The sequence below is a fragment of the Anabrus simplex genome, chromosome 3 (genome assembly GCF_040414725.1).
Source record: "Anabrus simplex isolate iqAnaSimp1 chromosome 3, ASM4041472v1, whole genome shotgun sequence".
Taxonomy (NCBI): domain Eukaryota; kingdom Metazoa; phylum Arthropoda; class Insecta; order Orthoptera; family Tettigoniidae; genus Anabrus; species Anabrus simplex.
In genome coordinates this window covers 193,912,372-193,932,647 of record NC_090267.1, presented here as the reverse complement: position 1 = coordinate 193,932,647, position 20,276 = coordinate 193,912,372, and the positions used below count along the sequence as shown (strand labels likewise).

General features: G+C 38.8%; 1 protein-coding gene across 1 annotated transcript in view; it reads left to right on the top strand.

Moving 5' to 3' along the window:
• emei (transmembrane protein 161-like emei) overlaps window positions 1-20,276 on the top strand; it is a 183,594-nt gene that overhangs the window by 119,099 nt on the left and 44,219 nt on the right. The window contains exon 8 of the mRNA XM_067144268.2: window positions 8,283-8,423. Within this exon, the coding sequence (XP_067000369.1) occupies window positions 8,283-8,423 (141 nt within the window). The remainder of the gene's footprint in view (window positions 1-8,282; window positions 8,424-20,276) is intronic.

The window sequence follows — 20,276 nt, the reverse complement described above, 5'->3', positions numbered from 1 at the left end:
CGAAAAACATTTGCAAATTGATAACGTTTTCTATCCATACTATGACACCTTTATAATTTGAGAAAAACGTATTTTAACATACATCATTCATGTACATATAGTAATGTTAAGTTTTAATTTTTTAAATTATAATATCAGTTATTGTAGACGATTATTTAAACCAGAACAATTGTAATGACCATGTTTTTGCCCATATCATGTGACATTCTTATTGTGATGTTTCAATTGCATGTTGTGATTGTCAGCTGAAGATGACCTTCACAAGGTCGAAACCGGTACTGTAGAACAATAGTGTGTAAATATATTTATTGCTTAGGTGGAAGCTTCCAAACTTCATATTTGTAAAAACTAACATGCCCGAATTTTCCCATAATAATGTATGAATCAGTAAAAGGGTTCTCATTGTAACCAAAGGATATTACACAGATTAATATAGGAATTTTCAATGGTTATAAAAGCATTTTGTCATTAAAACAGGGGTTCTCTTCTACTATACTACAGCAGCCGTGGTCAGATATGTATTAGATTCGGACACCTCACTTTAGCCCTAAATGCCCGCACTTGAAATTCCTCTTCTGCCTGGAATTATCCATAGCAAGCTTATGACAGCCTTTTCATGGGTTTTTAATATCTCATAACCAAATCTAATAGAAATAAATATTTGAGAATTTTGACATTTCCTTAATTCTAAATGCGGGATTTGCCCTACTGTGAATTACGTTAATGGAATATAAAAGGGCATTACTCTTATGGAATCATTTTCGGGACTGGAAATTTCTTCCATTAAATGCGGGTTTACACTAAATAGAGGGCATGCAAAATCAGGGCTATACTGTATATCTAATTTTAGTCTGTCCATTTCCGTCTTCAGATACTCTAACCTACTACAGTGATTCAAGCTTCTAACATTCCACGCTCTGACTCGCAGGATGTTGGTATTCATCTTGTTTTGTGATTGAATAGCATTTGAAACTAGGTGTTATAGATTTCATTGCTTCAATGACTGCGGTGGTATTAAATGCCATTTAATTCCTTTGTTAGCTTTATCATCAGTGATGGTGTAATGTTTATTGCGTCCGCCATGCCAACTCGCTCCAGGCTGGGGGCATCACTGTATCGGCCCACCTGCTTACGCTTTGACCGTGCCAATCACGAACAAGACTTAAGTGCTAGACCAGCCCCTTCTCGCTTCCGTCCGTGGTAGCGCGACATGGGACTATGGAAATAACCAGACAATTAATCTGGAGTCTTTCATCTTGCGAGGTTTCTGGACACATCCAGCATCCGGACTGTTCTGGAAGGATGGTCACAGATGTATAAGGGAGGAGTGACTTGCTTGGGTTGGAGTTGGTGTAGTTCAGCCATGAGCTCAGTCAGTGAGTGATTGCCAGTACTGTGAAGTGTGTAAATTGCCATGACTGTCGGACTAGCATGCTACAGTGCGGACTGACGGCGAAGGAGAGAATGTGTAGCCGTGTGATGTGTGATTTTTGACTTCACTGTTTAGCTTGTAAGAATAATCTGTAGTGTGAGAACAGGTGAGAAACTAAGAGAGAGAGAGAGCGTGAGCGCTAACTGTGTAAGTGTGTGTTGTGAGCGAAAGTTATGTGTAGTCCTGTGTAGTGTAGTGGTTAGTTAATAGATCTTCGTATAGAAGCTACCAGTCTAGTGTTAATTTATCTTAACGCCCCCCCCAACTCGTCACAACTGGTGTTAGAATCGGGATTGTCTGACAGCAGTAATGATATAGATGTTGATTCCCATAGGGAACCTGAAATATTTATCCCGAATGAGTAAATTTATAATACCAATATAAATGGTCCGTTATTGGACATTATAAATTTTCCAGCTAACTCATTCCTGGTTGCCAGCATTTCGCCCCAGTGTGCTAAGTTGGGCTCGTCAGTTGGTAAATAGCACACCCACCAAGAAGCATGGCTAATGTGTACTGTGGAGGCCACTGCGTAGGCTACTTGGAGCCACCGGCAGTCCTAATGCACTTTGAGAGACTATGTCTCATTACCAAAAGTTGATGCCTGCCTGGCCATCAGATAATATAGATGTTGATTCCAATAGGGAACCTGAAATTGGTATTATAAATTTACTCATTCGGGACAAATATTTCATGGGAAATATGGGAATCAGCATCTGTATCATTACTGCTACCAGTCGATTGTAGCATAGAAGCTACCAGTCTAGTGCTAATTTATCTTACTACACCGGCAACTCATCACAACATTGTCTTGAACATTGGGAAATGTCATGAATTTGTGAAGAATCTGAAGCTCCTTATTGGTTCTCACAAACGTTCCATTATCACTGTAGATATCCATTGGTTTTCCTCTTCTTGAAATAAAGTGACGAAGTGCAGCTAAAAATGATTCAGTTTTGAGATCGCTCACTAGTTGAATGTGGATTGCCTTTATCGCAAAAGAAATAAATAGTGTGATGTATGATTTAATTCTCACGTTGCTTCTCTTGTTCATAGGACACGAAAGAATTGGGCCAACATAATAAAATCAGTGCTACAAATTTTGAAAGTGGGTGCTGGTTGAACCCTAGCTTTAGGATAGTCAGCCATAGTGATTCCCTTTAATCTGTAACATCTTACACACTTATGAATCTGGTGTCTTATTATACTTCTGCCATTTGAAATCCAGTACTTACCACTAAATTGGATAGTAATCATTCAGGTCCTGCACGAGCTTGTTCCAGGTGTGCATGTCGAATGATAAGCCCTGTGATATGATGCTTGGGTGGTAATACGATCTGATGTTTGGTTAAGAATGGAAGTGATGTGTTAGCTAATCTATTATCAACTCTTAAGTACACCATTAGATAAGAAAGAGAGTAGTGCTTTGATTAGGGATCAATAATTCTTGAATTTTTTCCCTTAATGAATACCATGTTGTTTCTACTTCTTCCTTATCCTCTGTATGATCTGAATTATTGGCTTCGGTTTGAACTGTGTCTTACTTTGATTCAAGCTCCACTACTTCATTGTATACCTAACCTTCAATTCAAGCAAAGTACCGTTGGTTTCCTTACTGAATGTGTCAACATAGTTTTTAATTCTTGTGATTCTACCCTTTATGCTTCCACGCTCCATAGTGAGCTTACTTATCTGGCTTTGATCCATGACACAACTGGGATTGGAAGCTTATCAAAAAGTAAAGGAGTTGATCTGACCTGTTTCATTTGCATTATCCATATGCTGCCTGCTGCTTCAATTTGTTGTACAAACGTTGCTTCTTCAATCCTCGTTGAGAGTTGAGAAGATACATAATTTCACAAGCACTGTCCCTTGAAGAGTAATAATGTCACGAACAAGAATGCATTACTCTGCAAGCAAGAGGCGTTGTACCTGCTGAATTACTACCATCCACGCCTGTGATGGACCAAAATGTTTTGTGTTTGAATAGCGTTTGAAACTAGGTGTTTTAAATGTAATTGTCAGTGGCTCTGGTTAATGGTCTTCATAGGCCTGAATAAAAATCACACGGATGTAGCATTAAATGGTCCAACATGTTTAATGAAACAGATTGCAATTAAATATTTACAAACACCAAAATACACACTTATTCTTCAACTAATGCTGCAGAGATTGTCCTAGTTCCTGCCTTAAAACAGCTCAAATTAAAAAGTTTACCATCCATTCTGTAAGTTATATGTATTCCTGGAGGGAGATCATCTCTGACAAGTTCCATGGCAGTGGCAACATGCAAGGAAAACAAAGTGGGGGCTATCATACAGCCTTGCCTAATACCGGTATTGATATGCCAATGACAGCTGCCATCATATCATTGTAGAGCAATTTCAAGATGGCAATAAATTTCTGTAGAAAACCATATAGAGCTAAAATTTTCCACAAAGCTTCTCTGTTCAGAGTCAAATGCCTTAGTAAGATCAATAAAGGCAATATAAAGAGGTTTATTTTGTTCTCTACATTTTTCCTGAAGTTGAATAGCTATGAATATCATATCTGTGGTTCCTCTAGAAGGCCTGAAGCCACACTGACTCTCTGAAGTATTTTCTCCACCACGGGTACAATACGATTTGCCAAGATTCGAGCAATAAACTTCCCCAGGCATGACAGTAAGGATATTCCCCGGTAGTTATTGCAGTTTTTTCGATCCCCTTCCTTAAATATGGGAACTACCAAACTGTCTCTGAAATCAGGGAGGCATTCATTTCATGTAATGAGTTCCTCACCACCTTCTTTGAGAGCTTCCACTGGTATACCATCAAGATCAGAGGCTTTGTGACGCTTTGCTTGATTGACAGCATGCTTAACTTCATCTAGTATTGGCGGGGAGTCAAGTTCTTCATTGATAGGAGCTTGTTTTAATATATCATACACCTGTTCATCAATAATCAATTCTTGGTTCAAGAGGTCTTCAGAATCCTCTTTCCACCTATTCTTGATGGCGTATTTATCTTTTAAAAGTGTACTCTTAGTACTGGACCAAAGGCGATTACTCCCAAAGGTGGTGGGACTATAAACTGCTTTTGTCGCTTGGAAGAACTGTTGTGAATTTTTATCTGCTAGATATTGCAACTCTTTTGCCTTTGCTGTCCACCATTCATTCTTGAGCTCACGGGTTTTTCTTTGTACATTTGCTTTGGCGATACGTATGGCTTGTAAAGGCTCTTCTCTGAGATCAATGCTTCAGTTTCTTCATCTTTTCATCAAACCAGTCCTGATGTTTTCTGGTCTTATATCCTACTGTTTCTTCACAAGCATCTTGAATAGTGGTCTTCAGACTCTCCCAGTGTTGCATTACATCAGGTTGATATTCCTTCAGCAAAGTCCAGTGAAGGAGCTCTCTGTATTTTGAAATAATTTCTGTATTGCCAAACTTCTCGATGTCGAAAGTATGTCTGCAGCTCTTCTGTTGTTTCCTCCTCCTCGGGGTGGACAGTGACGAAAGCATCACTGATCTAATAAGTCGGTTATTTGTCCAACAGTCATCAGCTCCCGTCATTGCTTTGGTGGTGAGAACATCGTGTAGATCTTGCTTGCAGATGATTCCTGTATTGTTCCATACTGATGGGTTGACAAACTTTGAATAATGAAATGATTATATAGTCAGTGAGATCCCAGTGTTTAGATCTAGGATGCTGCCATGATTTTTTGAAGCGATCCCTTTGGTGAAAGATGGTGTTGGTGATTATCAGTCCATGTTCAGCACATTTTGAGAGGAGTCTAATACCATTGGAGTTTCCACTGCCAACTCCCTCCTTGCCATTGACACCATTCCATACTTTGCAGTCCTTTCCCACCCTGGCATTAAAATCACCAAGCAAGATTATTTTGTCTAGGTGATTGATGTTTGATAGGATGTCATCCAGATCTGAATAGAATGTTTCTTTGATGTCATCGTCAGAGTCTAATGTGGGGGCATATGCGCAAATTACTCTGGCATGCTGGTCACCCTTTAATTGAAGTTTTCATGTTATGATGCGTTTACTATTTCGAGTTGGAAGCTCCAGCAGGTCTCTGAGAAGCTTATTCTTAATGGCAAAGCCTACTCCATGTATTCGGTGTTCGTTGGTAGGTTTACCCTTCCAAAAGAAAGTGTATCCAGCACAGTTTTCATTCAACTGACCTTCAGCAAGACAGGTCTCCTGCAGGCCTGCTATGTCTATATTATATCTTCATAACTCTCTATCCACAAGGGCTGTTCTCCTTTCGGGTCTCTCATTTGAAGGGTCATCATTAAGTGTTCTTACATTCAATATCTTTGACAATTGTTTCATCCACCTGGATAAATTTTTTAATCTCAATATCAATCTTAATGAGATATCAGAAAAACCAAACCCTTTATTTGATCTATTAATTCCTATTTTCAGTAAAAAGAAATTAAGTAGGCCTACTCTAAACCTCCTTTATTTTTCTCCAAATTCCCTCCAGCAATCACCCACCATTCCACATCCCTCAACCCCACCTTAGCTATTCTATTTCTTTGCTTTTGCTCTTTCAACTTTTTCGATGATCCACATTGGAAACAAATGAAAATCTCAACACTTTCCAATCAACATTATTATGTTCACACTTATTTCAGCTGAACTGAATTCTAGAAGATTCTTCAAGTACTAGTATTTTAAGTGTTTCACCTAGTCTTCTGTGAAGTGCATTCTTCAAATTGAAAAAACAGAACCTACACAGGCGTGTGATCGTGATGAGTGTTTTAACATCCAAATGTTTACTTGACCTGCCACTGAATGATGGTCTGTAGCAAGACCGAAAATAGTTTCATAAAAAATATGTAACTTTTTAAGGTTACAATAAATAGTAATGAATAGGTGGAAAACTTAAGCTTTTGTTTTACATTATATTGCTCTTCAATAAGGAATAATATGAAATTTATTTCCTATAACACAGAAGCTCAAAGCAGCAAGTATCGGCCGCACACTCATCATTTAAAAACACTACTCTTCTGCCACCTGGTGGTGAATTAGAGAGTTACAACAAACTGTCACATTGTCAAACAAGAATGTACTATTCTAAATATTGCATAACTCACATAATAAAGATACGAGCACTGAACGTATCTTCCTGATGATTTCCCCCTCCTGTGTAGACCTCACCCGGAGATCCAAACAGGGGATTGTTTTACCTCCAGAGTATTTTACCTGGGATGAACCCATCATCAGAACATCATTCATTCAGCTGGGTTGAGTGGCTCAGACGGTTGAGGCGCTGGCCTTCTGACCCCAACTAGGCAGGTTTGATCCTGGCTCAGTCCGGTGGTATTTGAAGGTGCTCAAATACGTCAGCCTTGTGTCGGTAGATTTACTGGCATGTAAATGAACTCGTGCGGGACTAAATTTCCGCACCTTGATGTCTCCGAAAACCGTAGAAGTAGTTAGTGGGACGTAAAGCAAATATGTAACATAATTATTTATCATTCATTCATATAGAGAGAGCTGCATGTTCTCGGAAGTTAGTTACGGCTGTAGTTTCCTGTTGCTTTGATCCGTGTAGCAGTATCAACACAGCTAAGCCATGTCAAATTTTATTACAAGGCCATATTAATCAATCACCCAGACTGCCGCCCTTGCAGTTTCTGAAAGGCTGCTACCCCCCCTTTCGATGAACCATTCTTTGAGTGGTCTCTTGACGGATACTCCTCCGATATGGTTGCACCTATGGTTTGACTACCTGCTACATTGGGACACGTAAGCCTCCCCACCATGGCAAGGTCGCATGGTTCACTGGGGAGGTAAGAGATAATACAAATCGTAAAAGTAGATCAGTATTGAATTTTCATGACCACATTGTAATCAAAATCAACTTTCAACCTATTAGGTCATGTTACATACGTTTAGTATGTGTGGTAGAGATGTTAAGTACAGAACAAAAATGGCCAACTGGACATTACTGGGATCCGAACCCTCAACCTCCCGATTTCGCGTTGGTTGCTCTACCAATTGAGCTATGGTGGCGTAGGTCATCTTTGCTCTGTTGGAAAGGATCTAAGCTACAGGTCTGGCACTACTGCCATCACACTGTAGAGTGCGTGCAAGTCGCCCATTGAGTCAGAGGTTGTGGGTTCGGATCCCACTGGTGTCCGGTTGGCCATTTTTGTTCTGTACTTAACATCTCTTCAACACGTACTAAATGTATGTAACATGACCTAATAGGTTGAAAGTCGATTTAGAGTAAAAGTAGACATTCAAAAAGTACTCGGGCAGCGCATGGAGCAATTTCATATTAAGACATGTTATCTGACCTATTTATAACGAATACTGTGGAGCAGCACATATTCGCTAGTTTTAAATAAAATTGCTTTTTAGACTCGCTTGATATCAGGTATGCCGGCCCTGTGGTGTAGGGGTAGCGTGCCTGCCTCTTATCCGGAGGCCCCGGGTTCGATTCCCAGCTAGGTCTGGGATTTTTAACTTGACCTGAGGGCTGGTACGAGGTCCATTCAGCCCACATAATTAGAATTGAGGAGCTATCTGACAGTTAGAATGTGGCCCCGGTCTCGAACACCAAGAATAACGGCCGAGAGGATTCGTCGTGCTGACCACACGGCACCTCGTGATCTGCAGGCCTTCGGGCTGAGCAGCGGTCGCTTGGTAGGCCAAGGCCCTTCAAGGGCTGTAGTGCCATTAGTGGGGAGGGGGGGGGGTTGATATCAGGTATATTGGTGGAGTTTCTTTTAAGTGTATGTCTTTTCTGTTTTCTTGAGCAATTATTTTACAAAAGACTGCTGGATAAGTTTTTTTCATATAGTTTATGTAATTTATCTTTTTTCTTTTCTTTTTCTTTTCAGGTATTGTGGTGAGAATAGGCTGCTAAAAATTGCCCTGAATTTGAGCTTTGCATTTCCACTTCTTTTGATCATTCTTTGGGTAAAGCCTATTTGCCGAGACTACTTGACTGCTAGAGTCTTCACTGGCATGACTGGGCCATTGTAAGTAACACTCTTTTTTGTTTTTAATATGGAAAAGCAATACCACTTTTTTGTAAAGATGTGTGATGAGTAAAGAAAATAGTCCATCAATGAAAACTACTGTCAGAATCTAGAGGTTAGTTGTGTAGCTACCTGCCCAGTTCACTTAGGTGTGGTTTTTGGGCCTGCTATAAATTTAGCAATTGTTTAGATGTGGTGGTTGTGGGGATTATTGTTTTAAGAGGAAGTACATCTGTGCAACCTTCCTCTGTAATTGGTTAAAGGGACTCAAATTAGATACACAAGGCTGTGGACCAAAATGTCCCAGACACCTTTATTGAAACAGCTACAATTAATGACAGCCATTAATGGAAGGAATGGACACAGACATTGCTGAAAATATGATGATGATTGTTGTGAAGTTAAGAGTCACTACATTATATAGTTAGAAAATGTTGGATGGTATTAGGAAGCAGGGTGTGATGGTTTAAATCAGTTGATTTTTATAATAAAAGTATGATTTACATCAGTTGATTTTATAATAAATATCTATGATTAAAATCAGTTGGCTTACTTATTTTCATCCTATTTCATGCTGTCCATTGTTCAAGATCATATAAAAATCAACTACTTAAGATAATTTTGCTTTCTTATTGCCTCTAGTCAGTGGTGGTGGCACTTTGGTACCCATTCCACATATTTGGAATTGTAAAAAAAATATGTTTTACAATACCTGAAGTAGCAGAAAGGAGAGATCCTTAGTTTAGGCTTGCCAGGGACCCAGCAGCCCATACCAAGAAGTTTTCTTTCTTATATACAGTTAAACCTTGTTAGTGCGTTCCCCATTAATACGTTTTCCCGCTTAGCACATCGTAAATTTGAATTCCCAATTCTCATTGTATTAACTCTATATAAAAATACCTCACTTATTGCGTTGTCTTGATTTTTTGCTATTACTGCTTAGTACGATCACATTTTTCGTAGTCCTGAAAATGGTATTTTTCATCCCTTGTGAAAGAAATGTGATTTCCAACTCGGGTAAGAGCCGTCACCACAGTTGCGTGATTACGGGAAAAGGCCTTATACTCCTAAACTTCACAGGATAAGTTGCACCTTTGGGGAGCAGCTATCAAAGGGTAGGAAGGGTCCACCTATTCAATACGACAAAATAGTTTGCCATCAACCACAACAATCTTGATGCGTTATTTAAAGTGTAGATATGTTATTCAGACTTCATCAATGGTTTAAATTAAGGCTATAAATTGTTTAAATTAAGACTACAAATTGTGTCATATCAGTGTTTATATCATTATTGGTTATGTGTGTGCTTATGTCTTCCAATTGGAGCATGGCTGAAGATGACCCAATATATATGGGGTCAAAACTAGTCCCATTGTTATAAGACAATATACAAACTAATAGTATTGAATAGGTGGACCCTTCCTACCCTTTGATAGTGATAAGTTATCAATACGGACCATAATGAAATTCATAACTTGTGATTCGGGGAGCAAGCCGTTAACCTCAGGAATGTTCAGTTTTTCTTGCCAGTCAGCTGCGAGATGGATAAACAACACAGTGAGCCTGTTTATGCTTGTATTTTGCATTCCAGTCAGAACTTAGAAATTTATTTTGTGTTGAGTGACACAGTGAAAGGTAGCAAATATTTGTCGTGTGATTGCCTATATCTGGATGAGGAACATAATCGTGTGAAGTTGACTAGCATGGTGCATATTTGTCTTGTGATAGCCTAGTTATGGATACGGGAAAAGGTCATGAAATTCCTTTCCAGTGAAGACAATATCAAAATCTGTCAGAAAATGACTTGGCATCCTCATTTTAAAAAACACAGAGGTGGCGCGAGTGTTGAAACCCGCACTTTTGAGTTTTGGCTTGATCACTCGAGTTGGTCAAAGTTTTGTCAGATTCAAAATGGCGGCCAAAGTCATTCCTCTCAGTCGCACAGGGTCAAGTGTAACCTCAAATTCATTGTCTAAGAGTGTAATCAGAAAATAATGTTTAAGAACCCACTGGTCCAAAATAAAAGGCTTCTACTAACATTTATTTTAGGAGTGTGATCTGCAGTAATACTTTGATATTTTTATGGGCCCCCATGCAAAAGTTTTCATATTTGCTGTCTGGTGTTTTATCACACCTTTCGGTGCACTGTTGTTATTTTACAAGCCCCAGCGGAAAAAGTTTTCGTATTTGTTCTCTTGTGTTTTTCATACCTTTTAATACTTTCCTCTCAACTTTAGAAATGGTAGATATAGTTTTCACTGTACCCGTGAATACACAACGTAAAATACTGTCATATCTACTGTGGTTGTACAGTAGTTTCTGATAACAGCGATTGACTGCTTCAAAACGAACCCAAGTTTCCTGTTGTACGTTTATTCTGGCTGAGAACAAATCATATCTACTGTCGAATTTTTTATTATGAACACTTGAGTTTAGGTGTCAGTTACAAATGAATGTATGTGTAGCAAAGGCTTTTCAGTCTGTCAAACACATAGCAAATATAATGTAAATTAAAACACTAAGAGCATATCATAAAACACACACTAACATACAAAGAATGACATGTTTCGTTCTACAAGAACATCCTCAGATTCTATCAAATCACTTAAAATAAGCTTATATATGTACAGTATTGTTTACGTAGCGTAAACTTGTCAAAGATAGAGAGAAAAGTGATAACATGAAACAGTAATGACAAAAAATAAATTATATACAATTATAATATAGTGAAAAACTTACGTATTTATCTAGACTGCCGATGTTAAGTCTGTTGTCACCAAACACTATTTCAGGACTGTGGTGGAAAGTTTGTGGTGAGCCAGGCTGTGCGTGGAGAGGGGAGGGCAGGACAGGGAGGGGCCTAGTAGAACGATGTGGATCTCTCCTATTGGATGATAAAATCGGGTAGACTATAGAGTGGAGAGGGGGGGGGGGGCGGTGGGAGAGAAGTAGGGCGCAGTGGCTGGAGCGCTGTGGAACTTTCCATCAACATTGGAGGGGGGGGGGAGAGATGTTATTGACCTATTTCATGTTAATTGTACCTGTATGTAATATGGATGAATGTAATTATTATAATTTTTTATTATTTATAATAGGTGAATGAAGTACGGAACGGTATTATTATTATTATTATTATTATTATTATTATTATTATTATTATTATGAAAAAAGCAATTCACCTTCCGTCAACATTGGAGAGGGGAGAGAAGTTATTGACCTTTTCATGCGAATGTACCTTTATGTAATATGGATGAATGCAAATTAATAATTTTTAGTTGAATAAAGTAAGGGACGTTATTATTATTATTATTATTATTATTATTATTTACGATAGAAGCGATTTAATGAGTAGGTGTTGTCAGATATTATGCGAGTAGAGCAAATAGGGGGGAATTATTTGAATGTGTATTATTATTATTACTATTATTATTATTATTTACCATAGAAGCAATTTAAGGAGTAGGTGTTGTTAGATATTATGTAAGTAGAGCGAATAGGGGGGAATTATTTAAATGTGTATGCTCATTCAGGTTATTGGCATTAGTATTTTTTGCGACGTAAATTTCTATTGCTTCTTTTATATTCAAAGATTTACTTTTATTTTCGAAGTGTAAAATTTTTAGATCAGTGTTGATGTCTGTGAAATGGTGTGAACAGTCGTAGATGTGCTCCCCGAAGGCTGAATGCCGATTATATCTGATCGCGTTTTTGTGTTCTTTGTATCTTGTATGGAAATTACGTTTTGTTTGACCTATGTATGTGGCGTTGCAGTTAGGTTCTTGGCACTTGAGTTCATACACTCCTGACTTTGAGAAAGGGTCCTTTTTGTTTAAGTTGCACCTGCTGAAGTGTCTCTGTAGTGTGTTATTCGTTCGAAAAGCTACTTTTAAACCTTGTTTCTTGAAAATGTTAGCTACTTTGTATGTGTTATTGTTAACATAGTTGAGAACCACGTAGTTTTCTTTGTCGTGTGTGGTGCTTTCCCGGCGACTTTTCTTATGTTTATTTAAAAGTTTATCCACTGTGCCTGGAGGATGGTTGTTTTCTTTCGCGATTTGTTTAATTATTTGCATTTCTTCATTGAAATCTGTTGTGCTCATTGGTATGGAAATAGCTCTATGTATCATTGTATTCAGTCCTGCTATTTTGTGTGTGTATGGGTGGTTCGAGTTGTTGTCAATAGTGTGTGACGTCTGAGTGGGCTTTCTGTATACCTTGTAAGATAGGTTGTCATTATTCCTGTTGATTGTGATGTCTAAATAGTTTATTTTCTTGTTATTTTCTGGTTCCATTGTGAAGCTGATGGATTTGTGTAAAGAATTTAGAGTGTTTAATAACTGGTCTGCATTAGTGACGTCATTATCATATATGCATATGACGTCATCCATAAATCTGCTCCAATGTAAGATTCCTTTTGAAAGCTGGCCCATTAAGAACATGTTTTCGAAGTTATTGAGAAAAATGTTTGCTATTATACCTGATAACGGTGAGCCCATGGCTAGCCCTTCTGTTTGGCAATAGATTTTGTCGTTAAATGCAAAGCAATTTTGGTGTAGTGTTGTTCTAAGAAGGTTAATAATTTCTTTAGTTTCTTGTAGAGAGGTGTTTTCCTTAAGAAGTTTTTCGATAATTTTAATGGATTCATCTATTGGTATGTTGGTGTACATGTTAGTGATGTCAAAGGATATCATACGTGTGCTCTCTGTTATTTTAAGTTTATTTAATTCTTTAATTAGTTCTAGGCTGTTTTTAATTGATCTGTCTCCTTTAAGTGAAATTTTCTCTTTTAGAATGATGTTCAGTTGTTTGCTTACATTGTAACTTGGCGCATCTTTAAAATTTACTATTGGTCTAATGGGACAGAGCTCTTTGTGTATTTTGGGCAGGGCTCTTAGTGTGGGGAGTTTAGGATTTTTGATTATGAGGCTTTCTTTTTCTTGTTTTGTGAAAATTAAGTCTGTTTCCTTGATAGCTTGCTTTATTTGGTTTTGAAATTTATTTGTAGGGTCGCGTTGCAATTCTTGAATACCGTTGTTGTTGATGAATTCTATTGTTTTTTCTATGTATTCGTCTTTCTTCATTATGACTGTTGTGTTACCTTTATCCGCTTTTGTGATGATAAGGTTGTCGTTTTTAATTTTGTTCTTAATTGTTTTCATTGCCGAGTATTGAGTGGCGTAATTCGGTTGCTTAGTGGAATTTTCATGTGCGATTATTTTTAGGGCTTCGTTGGTGGCTACGTTTTTTATTATTTCTCTTTGTGGAGAGGGTATTTTGTCGCAGGCAATTTCTACGTCAGTGATGAGCTGTTTTATGTTGTTTTCGTTATGACGTTCCTGGCAGTTGAATTTGAGACCTTTCTCTAGCAGATCTATTTCATTCTTTGAAAAGGTAGTGTCTGATCTGTTAATTAATCTAGGGTGAAAATTCGCGAGTGTGTTGTGCTTAGCGTTTTCTGGACTTTTCTGTTTAATCATTAGGTTACGTATTTTATTGTCAATAACCTTCTGTTTCCGGATTGCTTCCTTTTTAATGTAATCGTGTAAAAAGTTGGAATAGGATGTCCATTGTGTGCGGTGCCAGAAGTTGCTTAGGTTTAAGTGGATGCGTAGAATTTGTTTATTGATTTGCTGTTTCTTTATGTACGCGAATTTGATTTCGTTTCTGATCCATAGTAACTGTGATTGAGATGTTGATATTTTAGCCGAAGTTGTTGTGGGTTTAGCTTTTATGGGTATGTACTTAGGAACGAGCTCTAATTCTAGACATTTCTTATTAAATGTGATTGACTTGTCAATGTTCATGATTTTAATTTTAAGTGATTTGAGCTTTTTGGCTTTTTGGATATCATACGTGTGCTCTCTGTTATTTTAAGTTTATTTAATTCTTTAATTAGTTCTAGGCTGTTTTTAATTGATCTGTCTCCTTTAAGTGAAATTTTCTCTTTTAGAATGATGTTCAGTTGTTTGCTTACATTGTAACTTGGCGCATCTTTAAAATTTACTATTGGTCTAATGGGACAGAGCTCTTTGTGTATTTTGGGCAGGGCTCTTAGTGTGGGGAGTTTAGGATTTTTGATTATGAGGCTTTCTTTTTCTTGTTTTGTGAAAATTAAGTCTGTTTCCTTGATAGCTTGCTTTATTTGGTTTTGAAATTTATTTGTAGGGTCGCGTTGCAATTCTTGAATACCGTTGTTGTTGATGAATTCTATTGTTTTTTCTATGTATTCGTCTTTCTTCATTATGACTGTTGTGTTACCTTTATCCGCTTTTGTGATGATAAGGTTGTCGTTTTTAATTTTGTTCTTAATTGTTTTCATTGCCGAGTATTGAGTGGCGTAATTCGGTTGCTTAGTGGAATTTTCATGTGCGATTATTTTTAGGGCTTCGTTGGTGGCTACGTTTTTTATTATTTCTCTTTGTGGAGAGGGTATTTTGTCGCAGGCAATTTCTACGTCAGTGATGAGCTGTTTTATGTTGTTTTCGTTATGACGTTCCTGGCAGTTGAATTTGAGACCTTTCTCTAGCAGATCTATTTCATTCTTTGAAAAGGTAGTGTCTGATCTGTTAATTAATCTAGGGTGAAAATTCGCGAGTGTGTTGTGCTTAGCGTTTTCTGGACTTTTCTGTTTAATCATTAGGTTACGTATTTTATTGTCAATAACCTTCTGTTTCCGGATTGCTTCCTTTTTAATGTAATCGTGTAAAAAGTTGGAATAGGATGTCCATTGTGTGCGGTGCCAGAAGTTGCTTAGGTTTAAGTGGATGCGTAGAATTTGTTTATTGATTTGCTGTTTCTTTATGTACGCGAATTTGATTTCGTTTCTGATCCATAGTAACTGTGATTGAGATGTTGATATTTTAGCCGAAGTTGTTGTGGGTTTAGCTTTTATGGGTATGTACTTAGGAACGAGCTCTAATTCTAGACATTTCTTATTAAATGTGATTGACTTGTCAATGTTCATGATTTTAATTTTTAACAAAGTTACAAATGAACCGACATGCCTATTTCAAAATGGATTATACCAATATTGTTGTTTAATTCTGCATTACAGCATAAAAGACAAATTGTTTTGAAGTTTATTATTTTTTATTTGCAGTTGTAGTAATCTCTCCTTCGCTAAAAACTGCTCACTTAAAAATATATACTGTACATGGAAAACTACTTGTCTCATGGTAATGAAATTGTTATACGTTATTGCCGGATGTCTAATGGGAATGAAAATAAAATATATTGTAGTAGTGTTTGTCTGTGTGAGGTTAAAATATCTGTGATCAAAGTGGTGATGAAGGCTACAGTAAACGAACATACATTGGACATGAGTACATTAAACATTCCGCCTTTGCTGGCAGGACCTAGTGTTTACAGTGCACTATGTCTTCTGTTATAGGCTATAGCAATTTTGTTACTTTCATAGATCTGGCTCTGTCTTATCCTTGGCTTTGACAATATGAAAGTGACTGAGGTATGAGCGATGCTAGTATTGCCAATCCTTATGCAGCCAGTCCCTGCTATGAATAGTGTGAAAATGTTGCTCATAGGATCGGTCGGTGTATGCATTTCAGTGGGCTTGGCAGACTGATATGTAATAGCAACTCTGGCTCGGTGAGGAAAGCAACGGGAAACTACCTCACTCCTCATTTCCCTAGTATGCCTCTTCAGTGATGCCTAGGCCATCTATGACAGCTGATGGCAGAGCTGTTGAGGATCCCACCAGCGGCATCGCTGACGGACTGAACATACATACATTAAACATATTAAAATACATAAGCCACAGTATAAAACACTTAAAAAGTTAAACACACTAAAATATGGTGTACATATGTTAAAACACTTGTTAAAATTTGAGTTCGTGTTGTGTGGATTTCCTTCTTCAATCTTCTTTATGGTTCTTGTGCTTCTGTATCATGTTAATTTAGTTGTATGACGTGATCTTTGAGATTATTCTATGGCTGATATATGTCATATTGATTCGTGGTGAAAACCCTTGTTGTGAAATTTTTTTGAGTACTATGTAATCCAACCGTTGATGTGCTTCAGTAAGTTTTATGACAGACTGCAAGACTTGAGTTTAAATTTGATTAGGAGCTGCTGGTGGCAACACCTCTCTCGTCTGTATTCGTGCTGTAGTTATTATCTGTAAAGATAAGCTAATATAAGTATAGTGTGCATATGAAGGAATGCCCGGTGTGTGTATGGAAATGAAAAGAGTACTTACCATTGTTGTGGAGTTCGTGTAGCGGTATGTTTGGAAGCTTGCTGTGTTCTACTACGAGTGCGTCTGGGCCTTATGTTAGCTGTGGAGAGGGATGTAGGTGGAGGGGTAGGAGGAGTGGCTATTGTGGAGGTAGGGGTGGGGATAGGCTTGTGATTTGTCAGTTTATTAGGGCGTGTGTTTACTATTTTGACATAGTCATTTTTTAATGCAGGAATGGCTTTATCAAAGATGATGCTGATTTTCTCTGTAATGCCGTTATATATATACCATATTTTAGTGTGTTCAACTTATTAAGTGTTTTATACTGTGGCTTATGTATTTTAATATGTTTAATGTACTCATGTCCAATGTATACTCAATATCTTTTAGTTTACTGTAGCCTTCATTACCACTTTGATCACAGATATTTTAAACTCACATAGACAAACACTACTACAATATATTTTATTTTCATCCCCATTAGACATCCGGATGATCTAACATAATAACATCTTTGTGATATTGTCTAATGGCTGTAATATAATTATGTACTAGCTGATGATGGCCATGGAAGGCCGAAACCGGTACTAATGTAAATCCATTTACAATAAATAAGTATTGATAGGTGGAACACATTTCTTGTCTGTATAGTCCGGGAATTATCATCGTGATTTCCTCGCTCTGAAGCTGGAGGCAGAACATCATCATCTCAGTTTTGCCACTCAAACCTTAGAGGACTATAACGTGCACTTTACGGAGTGGGAACTCCGCAGCGCCTTAGAAATTAGCAAGCACATGTCTTCTGGATCAGACAATATCCATAACCAGATGTTGAAACTAGTGAGGACAGTCTACTATATCTCCTTCGTGTGTTCAACCAAATCTGGATAGAGGGTGAGTTTCCATCTCAGTGGCGAGAGGGCATAGTCATTCCTGTCCTCAAGCCTGACTAAGATCCTAAGTATGCAGGAAGTTACAGACCTATTTTTCATACAAACTGCCTGTGTAAGCTATTTGAGAGGATGGTAAATCGCTGATTTGTGTGATGTCTGTAGAAACAAGGACTCTTGTCCAAGTACCAGTGTGGTTTTCGAGCCATTCACTCGACCACTGACCACTTGGTACGCCTGGGGAGCTCTATCCAGGATGCGTTTCTCCGCAAACAGCATTTGGTAACTGTTTTCTTTGACTTAGAATAGGCTTATGACACCACATGACAATATGGTATCCTTTCAGGCCTGCATCAGTGGAAATTCCGAGGTCACTTGCCGGTATTTATTGCAAATTTTTTGTCCTTCCGTCTATTCGGTGTCCGAGTAGGAAGGATATATTCGCAATACCATGTTCAAGAAAATGGAGTCCCACAGGGAACGGTTCTTAGTGTCACTTTGTTCGCGATTGCCAACGGTATTGTCGTTGCTGCTGGTTCAGCAGTAATACCACCGCAATATATGGACGATTTTGCTCTGCATTATAGCTCGCGTGATATGGCTGTCGCAGAGCGACAATTACAGCAAGTTATTAGGAGATTAGAGCAGTGGACCATAGAACATGGCTTTTGGTTTTCCATCGCAAAGACATCTGTTGTCCACTTCTGTTGTCAACATACTCTTCACCCTCATCGTGAACTTTATTTAGGAAATTTTGCTCTTCCAGTAGTTGACACTTACCGATTTCTTGGGCTCCTTTTCAATAGTAAATTATTGTGGGAGCCACACGTGCGGCAGCTAAAAGTGCAGTGCACCAAGTTTTAAGTTTCTTAGCAGCACTAATTTGGGAGTGGATCGCACGGTGCTCCTACGATTCAATTGGGCACATATTTTATCTAGGTTAGAGTATAGCAGTGCAGCAAATGGCTCAGCAAGACCAAGTGTCCTTGCAAATCTGAACGGCATCCACCACGGCGGGGTTAGGTTGGCGGCGGGAGCTTTCCGAACAAGCCCGTAGCTAGCCTGCTTGCTGAATCTAGTGTGCCACCTTTACACCTGAGGCGCCAGCAGCTCCTTCTGGTGTATGCTGCTAATTTACGACAGATGCCACTTCACCAAAGCTATCCTTTCGTATTCAACAATGGAAACCGTTGGTTGTACGCTGCTTGTCCTCGAGCAATGCAGCTGGTTTGAATACGCTTGGATAGCAGTCACAGATTGTTTCACGTACCTTCGGTTCCTTGTCATGTCAGACAACCAAGTGGGGTACCTCCGTGGGTAGTATGACGACCTGAAATAATCCTGGATGTGCACACTGGCCCGAAGGAAAACACGGACCCTTCGATTTATCGGAGGCTCTTCCTGTCCGTTGTTGGCCAATATCCAGGTTTAGTCATCGTTTACATGGATGGTTCAAAGACAGAAACAAAGGTGGGCTGTGCGTTCGTTGGCGACAATGAGAGGTTTTTTTTTTGCTCTCCCGGAAACATGTAGTGTGTACACAGCAAAGCTCTATGCTATCTGCGGAGCTCTGCGGTACGCACTGTCCGATGAGCACCGACACTTTCTTCTGTGTACCTACTCCTTGAGCTCGGTACAGTCTATTGATACCTGTTTCCCTTGGCACCCTCTGGTGCAGCTGGTCCAGGACCTGCTGGCCGGGCGTTCGGATGCCGGCACCAGAATCGTGTTTATGTGGCTCCCGAGCCACATGGGTGTAGAGGGAAATGAATTAGCAGATAAGGCTACCAAGGAGGCAGTTACACTGCCCCCATTGCCTTACAAGGTTCCAGCTAGTGATATTCGCATTCAGCTGAGACATCTGGTTATGTCCCATTGGGAGATGGAGTGGCAGGCCATTCCACTTCCAAATAAGCTGAGAGTGATAAAAGGAAGGTATGGAAGACTTCCCTTTGGGCTTCTCGGAGGGATGCAGTGGTATTATGTCATCTTCGGATTGGCCACGGTATCCTGACACACTCTCATCTATTGAAAGGAGAACCCCCTCCGGTGTGTACTTGCGGCAATCATCTTACCGTGGTACACATCCTTACGGAGTGTATGGACCTGGTCAATCTGCGCCGTAGGCTTAACCTCCCGAGTACAATGTCCCTCATCCTGCGAGATGACGAGCAGTCAGGAGACTTCGTCATCTGTTTTATGAGGGATAGTGGTCTTTTTTTATCGTGTGTAATGATGTCCTTTGTCCTAGTGTATTTGTGTTAATTGCGCTTTTATCCCATTGACTTTATTTTAGTTCGTGTTGCGTATTTTAATGTGTTAGTTTAACGTCTAACGTAAATTTTATGTATATATCTATCTGTACTTCTAGGCAATGCCTTATTCCTTTGTTACCTGTATTTTCTACTATTTTATTAGAAAATAAGGCATTGCGAATTAGATCCACTGATTGTTTTAATCTCATAATTTTTTTCATCACCATTTTTTTAACTTTGGTCAGTGGATACATTTTAAAATTTTAATTATCATATATCATGTCGTCCATCTCGTTCCATTAGGGACCGATGACCTTCGATGTTAGGCCCCTTTAAACGAGAAGCTCATCATCATCATTGATAACAATCTCTGCTTTCTTAAACTTCTTCTGTGCTGCCATAACCAGATCCCAAACACCCCCAACTATGTTAGTACTTACTCCTGCTTGCCTTACATTATTGGTACCAACATGGAAAGTTATCCCCTTCTCCTTATCCTTGTCCCTCCTAA